At 39.1% G+C, this 8,698-nt stretch overlaps 1 protein-coding gene across 1 annotated transcript; it reads right to left on the bottom strand.

Moving 5' to 3' along the window:
* Positions 1–2,107: 2,107 nt before the first annotated feature.
* On the bottom strand, positions 2,108–3,894 carry LOC128856877 (actin-5, muscle-specific). Its single transcript, XM_054092295.1, has 3 exons — positions 3,785–3,894; positions 2,719–3,665; positions 2,108–2,644 (listed from the first exon to the last, which is right to left on the bottom strand). The coding sequence occupies exons 2-3, from the start codon at positions 3,641–3,643 to the stop codon at positions 2,439–2,441; spliced, it is 1,131 nt and encodes a 376-aa protein (XP_053948270.1). The 5' UTR covers positions 3,644–3,665; positions 3,785–3,894; the 3' UTR covers positions 2,108–2,438.
* Positions 3,895–8,698: the final 4,804 nt, after the last annotated feature.

Raw genomic sequence — 8,698 nt, 5'->3', positions numbered from 1 at the left:
TACTCTTGACTCCATTTGAGTTACATTCATGTAGATGCGAAATACTTTATGGCTACCCATGACTGCCCTAGTACTCCTGCCTTTCAAATTCACTCTCAATAGGCTTCTGTAGCTGGTGATAGCCATGCAATACCGTTCAGACCCATCAGTCATTTGCCAATACCCTTCAGACATTGATTCTAGATTAGGTTAGATTATGGTGGTAGTCAGTTTGCACGACCAACTCACTTAGACCTTACAGGTCCGTTGTGATACCACTGTGCTGCACGGGAACCCTATTTACTTTCCTTCGTGGAACCATTTTGTGGCTCTTATGAAGCGCAGGATTGATCCCATCCCTACGCCAGACAGTTCGGTAAGAGAATTGAAAAATATTAACCTAGAAAACCTGCTCGGATTTAAGCAGAGGCTGAAAAATTGCAAAGGAAGTGCTCAACTCTTTCTTCCTCTTTCTCATCTCTGCAACTTCTGCAATATTTATGGGAGAAAACTCCTAGTCTCGAGGAATGTCTGCCGAATAGCCAATGACCGGTTATACAAGCCACGACCTTCGAGATATCATCTCTTGAGACACTAAGCAATTCCTTTGTCCTTTTCTTGTCTATTTGCGGCCATAGTAGCCTAGCGGCTACGAATGTGGCTTCATCTCTCCATAACCTTAATGTATTTGATTAATAATTTACTCGTGTCCAACGATATTCCAATAGTGCTTTTATCACTGAGCAGTTGAAGAGCAGTATCTTTTCTGACTAGCTCATCAGCTATACAGTTTCCCTCAATATCTCTGTGCCTCGGAACCCAAATAAGGCTTGCATTGATTCTAGATCTCCATATTCTGTGAGTTTACCCGTTTAAATATGCGCACTAGACGTCCACTTAAAGGCAAAAACAACTTATTCACATACCCTACTTTTCACGTTTTCATTCTGCAAGCGGTCCCATTCCCTTTTCAGACGTTACACTCAGCTTCTTTTGTCTTTTGTGACACGGTCCTTCGTTTGGCAAATATTGTAGTATTTGAAGTTTTTTTTATTTTCGATACCAGATTGGACAGTTTTGACTGCCTATAGACCAGGCATTGCAACTATTCCAAGGCAAAAACTTTTCTCATGCCTTTAAATGCAATGCAATTCTTACTCCAGTTTTGAGACAAATTCGGCGCATAGAGTAACAGTCGCCTACTTTTCTAAAAAAGCCCAACGTAGTGAGGTCAAACTGAATTATATTAACATTATTCAGGACATGATTCTAATAAACCATGATTTAAGTGCATAAATAACTTCTCGCTCCAGTGCGCATAAATAAAGTAGCGCAAGGCAACATTTTGTTGCAATGTAAGTGTTGTGAATGACAGCATTAATTCTTAGAAATTTCGGATACTTCGTCAACCATTCTGCCCCGCTGTTACACTGTTATCGTAAAGTGTGTCCAACCAATTAAACTTGTGAACTCGATGGTCCCCATCGGCAACGGGGACATACTTTGAAGGGGTGCCACTCATCACAAAACAAAAGAAAAAAACAAAAAACTTGAAATCCATCAAAAAGCTTACGAAGCAACATAAATGTGGCAAAGAACACATCCGTGGCATTTATGAAGCCATCAATGGCGCTCGTGGATAACAACATCCAAATAACAAACACCAAACAATACAACAATAACAACTACACAAATACGCACATCACCATTTTATGGGCTCGTGGTGTGCTCATACACGAGCATCTGAGAGCACTCGGGCTGTTTTGGACCTACACATAAAAGCAGCCATCAAGTACAAAGTTTGGCAACATTTATTACCCCGTTCGCCCGATAAAAATAAGAAGCAACACTTAAAAGTTGCAATTGTAAATTTTAAAATGTCACTGCTTGACGATGGCTTAATGTTGCAAACATCTCGCGAATTGGTGAATGTGCATGGGCGATGAAAGCACAACTATTGACAGCAAAACAACAACAAAATTACATACGAAATTCCATCCACTTTTTTGTCTCAAAGCCGAAACCTGCTTACTTAGTAAGCTCACCAAGTTGTTTGGGTTAATTGTTGTGGTGCCCCATTGCCCGCCGACCCGGCTGCGTCCCCCTCTTTAAGTGAAACTTCAGTAAGTAAAGAGACTTCGCTGTTGTTTTCTGGCGAGCAAATAAAATTTATTTCTGTTCATACAAACGAATACTGCATTAATCTAGAAAATAAATTCAAAGAAAATTGAATCGCGAGAAAAAGGCAGAGAAATACCGAGGGATTGACCTTGAGTGGGTTTGAGTTTAATGTTCCTTTTTTATATTTTCTATTCATTCTCATGTATGTGTGTATATATGTATGAGTGCCGCTAGCTGTTGAGGCTTGGCGAACTGTAGCTCAACGTTGGCCAGTCCAGCGTTTGGGCCGCTTCACTTGCGCTGGTGTCTGGCATAGGTGGGTTGACTGCATCGACTGCTTAGAAGCACTTGCGGTGCACAATGCCGGGACCGGACTCATCATATTCTTGTTTAGAGATCCACATCTGCTGGAAGGTGGACAGAGAGGCGAGAATAGAGCCACCAATCCAGACGGAGTATTTACGCTCTGGTGGGGCAATGATCTTAATTTTGATGGTGGATGGAGCCAAGGCAGTGATTTCCTTTTGCATACGATCGGCAATACCTGAATTTGCATGTAAATTCATTTAAGTTTCATCTTTCATCAACGTATGCGTAACAAAAAGAGGCTTCACTTACCTGGGTACATGGTGGTGCCACCAGACAGTACGTTGTTAGCGTACAAGTCCTTTCTGATATCCACATCGCACTTCATGATTGACTGGTAGACGGTCTCGTGGATACCGCACGATTCCATGCCCAAGAATGAGGGTTGGAAGAGCGCTTCGGGTGTGCGGAAACGTTCGTTGCCAATGGTGATCACCTGACCATCAGGCAACTCATACGATTTCTCCAGAGATGAAGAGGCAGCGGCAGTGGCCATTTCCTGCTCAAAGTCCAGGGCGACATAGCACAGCTTCTCCTTAATGTCACGCACAATTTCGCGCTCAGCCGTGGTGGTGAAAGAGTAGCCACGTTCCGTCAAAATCTTCATGAGGTAGTCAGTCAAGTCGCGACCAGCTAAATCCAGACGCAGTATGGCATGTGGCAGAGCATAACCTTCATAGATGGGCACAGTGTGCGAGACACCGTCGCCTGAGTCCAGCACAATACCAGTAGTACGGCCGGAGGCGTATAGTGACAGCACAGCTTGAATGGCGACGTACATGGCGGGAGAGTTGAAGGTCTCAAACATGATTTGGGTCATCTTCTCGCGATTAGCTTTGGGATTCAGTGGTGCTTCAGTGAGCAAAACTGGGTGCTCCTCAGGCGCCACACGCAACTCGTTGTAAAATGTATGATGCCACACTTTCTCCATGTCATCCCAATTGGTGATGATGCCGTGCTCGATGGGATACTTCAGGGTGAGGATACCACGTTTGCTTTGAGCCTCATCACCGACATAGGCATCCTTTTGACCCATACCGACCATCACACCCTGATGACGTGGGCGGCCCACTATCGAGGGAAATACTGCACGCGGAGCATCGTCACCGGCGAAGCCAGCCTTACACATACCGGAGCCATTGTCCACGACCAGAGCAGATGCTTCTTCATCACACATTTTGGCTGATTAGAAGTTTCCACTGTAAGTTACACAAGTAAAAATACTGATTAAAACGGTAATTCGATATCCACTGTGCGTCCGGGAGGTTCACTCGAGGTGGGCCGTAAAGAGATTGTGTTGACTGTTGGGCGAACTTACACAACAACTACTTAAATACACTAAATCCAAACTAACGGCGGACGGCAGGACCTGCAGCAACGTGTGAATTCCGACGTGACAGCGACCAAAGTGATTCTTTGGGGTTGGACGCAACGGCTTTTAAATTGAATATGTCGCTCTCGCGAAACGCAATTCTCATTTTGATGCCTCATCACACATATCACAATTTTCTCACTTACAACAAATACATTTCTATAATATTACTACAAAGCAAATAACTGCAGATAAAAAATAAATAAAGAAACATAAGAATTGTTGCCGCAGAAGAGACTTTTTGAGGGGCGACCAAGTGAGATAAATTTCTATGCGGATGAATTGTGATTGCCTTCGAAATGAGACACAATTCGGTTGCCAAAAAGTAATGAAATTTTCAATGTGTGTGATTGTGCGGTTAGTACTGTAGGTAGTCAGAGAAAGGGCATGAAATGTAGGCGCGCAGGATCAAGAAAAATTTTTACTCGCCTTCGTTCTTTGTTTTCATTTGATTATAAATATAAATGCGGTATGCAATACCGTCGAAGTGAGAAAATACTCTTGGCTGCTGCACGATCGCCATAGATGGTGTGGCATGCAGGGCAATCATTCATGCTACACTGTCTGACAAAAGTTGTTGTATACAGTGATGATGGGCAAGTCGTTTGCGCCCTCACTTTGATTAATGATCATTGCGGCTGTGGACATTGCCACAGTAAACGGTTATATGAGATTTTGTAGTAAGAATTGCAAACATCGGCTGGCGGACTTTAATTTCGATTTAAGTGAAGAATATTTAAGATGCTCTTGTTGAAAATCCTCAACAGAGTCACAATGGAGATATTTCATTAAAAGAAAAATGTCTTAAGTTTTTTAAATTGAGATAATTATTGCAATAAATGGGTGATGAACGGTGAGAAAGATATTTGTAGGACGAAATTTATTCGATTGTATCATAAAAACCAACGGACAATCAGAGATGGATTGAACTTTTAGCGCCCCTCTTTACATAAAAGATAATGAGGCACTGGAGAGGGAGTTCATCTGAGATTTTATGATCGGCACCATATCTTTGTAGCTGGCCTAAAATCTTAGAAACCAACCAGCTAAACGCCTTGTTAATTTTTTAACTCTTAAATGCGCATTGCTCCTTTAATGCAACGAACTGAAACTCGCTCCTGCAACCATTTAATTTAGTTTTCTTCTGTTTAGTATACACATTTTGTGAGTTTGAAGCATTAGAAACATGTTTTTCACCAGTTGGCCACACTTATCATTTCCTCTGTTGATGTTTTCTTATTGTAAAAAGTGAGTGAGTGTTAATTTGAATTTTTGCAATTTAATTTGCTTTAGCAGGTAAGTTAAAAAAACATTTTTATTTTTAAATAAGATTAAATAACCTTTTGGTTTGGTACTCATAAGTCCACGTACCCGTTAAGTGTCAGTAGTGATGCGTTTGATGAATGTTCGGCCTTTGAAATCATATATATATTTGGCGATATCAACGCGGTCTCTTTTTTGCATCAAATTCAAATCCTTCGGGACCAACTTTGCAGCAAAAGGGTGCAAACCCAAATCATTAACTACAATGCCCTGAACGGATCCATAGGCACTGTTAAATTTCTCAGCCAGCTCTCTGATGGGTAATTGGCGGTTATTGATAAATTGTTATTTCATTTTATTGATATTTTCCCCAGTTTTCGATTTCGACAGCCTGCCACTACGCCTGTCTTCCTTGGTGGACTCACGATCTCTTCTGATCGCGATCTCGTTAACGGCTGTTTCCTTTAAAGTATCATTACCGAAACAGTTTTCCAACATTTCTAAAGTTTTCGCAGAATTGAAACTTACAACCTAAATTACAAACTCTTCTTTCACATTAAATTTTTTTACTTGAATATGGTATAATAAAATTAAAATAAAAGATGAATCGTCCACCAAATAATAACACCTCAATATCTTACTAGTCTTGACTATTGTTTTTTACTTGTTTATTGTTTATTATTTTTGAATACGGTACTGCATTAAACAGGATGGATAGTCGCTATAACTACATACCCTGCATCCTGCATTTAAAGGAGCCCGGTTCGTGTTTTGCTAATATTAATGAGAGCCTGTTATCCTCTACTCCAAGATAATTGCGAAACTAGATACATAATTTAAACTACATACATAATTTAGACATACATAGATGAACATTTTCTTTATGAAAGTAGTTTTTTGTTCAAAAAGTTCCAATTGGGCAACGCAACGCAGAATTTCGCATTTGTAGATTGGTAAATAAAAATTTAAATGGAAATAATTTTTTTTGTTGTAGAATGATTTGTATCTTCTAAGCAAGCAAAAAAACTAAATACACTTTAAGGGGACCCGGTGGTCTAGAAATTTCAAAAAATCGAGTTTTTGTTTTTCCGATAATTCCGAGTTTTCGTAAGTATAATATCTTAAGAACTTATTATGAAATTTTCATGCGCGAATTCCCAATACTATAGCTTCTACAGCCCATTATCTAGGTAGAGAGCCGCGCTCCTGTACCTCAAACATTAAGCTCATTTATCTCGAAATTACTTTTTTTGATTAAAAAACTGAAAAAAACCGATTTCAAATGTCGAATTCAAAACCGCGCCACTTGGTCAATTTTTTTTTTTATTGTTCTAAAGGGTGAGTTTTTCAGAGCTACAGGAAAGTTTTTGACAAAAACACACGTAAAACTCAGAAAAATGCATTAAATTTTTATTTAAATCGATAGCACAGTCCATATAATTTAATGTTTGAAGATTATTTCATGCAAATGTTGACCGCGACTGCGCTTCAAATGGTCCATCCGCTTAGTCCAATTTTGGCATACTCTTTCAAATGTTTCGGTCGGTATCTCACATATAAATGCTTTAATGTTGTCTTCCAATGCGTTAATTGAAGCAGGCTTGTCTGAGTAGACATGAGCTTTAACATTGGGCAAATTTCACGGTAGCGCTCACCATTCACAGTTACGTTACGATTCGCAGCATCTTTGAAGAAGTACGGTCCATTGATACCTCCAGCCCATAAACCGCACCAAACTGTGACCTTTTCTGGATACATTGGTAGCTGTTGCAATTCTTTTGGCTGATCTGCACTCCAAAATCGACAATTCTGCTTATTTACGTACCCATTGATCCAAAAATGAGTTTCGTCGCTGAACACAATTTTTCGACTTTAAACTTTCTTAACAAAACACGCATTTTTATAATAAAATTCAATGATTTGCAAGCGTTGTTCGTTTGTAAGACTATTCATGGTTAAATTATAGACCAAACTGAAGATGTTTGACAGTGAAACAAAACACGAAACGTGCGTCAGCTGTTTAAACCAACCGTTTTAAAAGATAATAGCTAAAAAATCACCCATTAGTTCGGGACATAGCTACAGTCATACTGATTTATAATTTTTTTGGTTTTTGTGTTTCAGATAAATAGGTAGAAGAGCCAAAATGGAGAACACCGCCTAAATCCAATTTTTCGGAAGGGTCAACTGCGGCGCCATTTTGAACATTATTAAAATTTAAAAATGTTTTTTTTTCATTTTTGAATGTAGAAGTTAAAAAAAGCTTAAAAAATTAAATATCGCTCTTCATTTTTTTTATTATAAAAAAAAAATTCTTCAAAATACCCTAAATTTTTGAGCTCTAAACCACCGGTAGTTAACTTAAGTGTACAGCTATGTGCATAACATAGATACACAAACAATAAGCGATATTTAAAAAATTCTTCAAATAAAATAACAAAGAATTTGTTCGGCATTAGCCAGAGTGGTTACGGGGCTTGGAATTAAATTTATGACTGCGATGGAGTGCAGAAGATTTTCGAGGAATCCTGTTTTTTAGAGCTTAATTAAATTGTTGGGGAAACAATTTTATTTGATGACTCTGAAACATGAGGAAAATATAAGGCTTTAGTCAAATGAGATGGAGTGTATTTAAGATGAACGATGTAAAAATATCGGTTGAATGGGGCAGCGTTTCTTTGTACTCGTATCTATAGAGACTCAAATTCCCGCAGTGGAAAGAGTTTTAGAAAAATTCGCTGAAGGCAAGCGACGAGTCGCAGTCAAATTGTAGTAATTTTTTTTTTGTTTGATGTGGCTTTGTACTTGTTCTATTGGGGCTTATATTTAATTGTATTCATAAAAAACCTATTTTCTTTGGTTTTATTCTTAACTTTGTTTGGAAGATTCAGAGGATTTCCAACAAAAGCACACCCAAAAATAGTTCTGGTTGCGCGCCTAGATGGCAGTAATTATATAACGTGTGATTAGATTGGAGGTATTTTCTCCAATAGGGTGTTTTTGACAGATCAGGCGTTACTACTGTAAAACTAAATACATATTTTTTTCAGTATTCATTGATATTTCAACATAAAAAACTTACGCCTCAACAATATTTACAAATTATAGATTTGCCTTATGAAAATCGATGGCCTGTGAAAACTGATCACCGCGTGCTCATTCAAACTTAAGGAAGTAGTCTGGTCAAATACTCATTTTTTATAGACATTTTTCAGGAATTTTTTTTTGTTAAGAAAATAAAAAGCGTTCGTTTTGATTATATAGACACTAGGCCGGGTCGATTTGTGGGGAGGCAAAAATATCGCCCATTGCTCTGTGAAAATCATATTCTAGGGATCAAAATAAGAAACTTTGCCGAAGGAACCATACCTCTAAAACGAATTCTGATGTCCCCCAATTTGGGTCGAACCTTTTAGTTTCTTTTCTCATGTAAAGGCCAAATACGGTGATATTTTGAAATGAGTGTATGGGGAACCCCACAGGGGAGTTGCAAGGGGTGTGCCACTGGCATGGGTGGATCGGCCGTTCAAAGTTAGTGGGGGTCGGTCATACATTTGGACTCGATTGGAGCACTCTAAATGGGTCAAAGTGGGATTT

The sequence above is a fragment of the Anastrepha ludens genome, chromosome 3 (genome assembly GCF_028408465.1).
Source record: "Anastrepha ludens isolate Willacy chromosome 3, idAnaLude1.1, whole genome shotgun sequence".
NCBI lineage: Eukaryota > Metazoa > Arthropoda > Insecta > Diptera > Tephritidae > Anastrepha > Anastrepha ludens.
This window is presented reverse-complemented; position numbering and strand designations above follow the sequence as displayed.

Excerpts from the sequence above, each read along its gene's own strand:
- LOC128856877 (XM_054092295.1), bottom strand. The coding sequence starts at position 3,643 with ATGTGTGATGAAGAAGCATCTGCTCTGGTCGTGGACAATGGCTCCGGT. Across the intron at positions 2,645-2,718 it reads TGGCACCACCATGTACCCAG|GTATTGCCGATCGTATGCAA; the intron begins GTAAGTGAAGCC and ends ATGCAAATTCAG.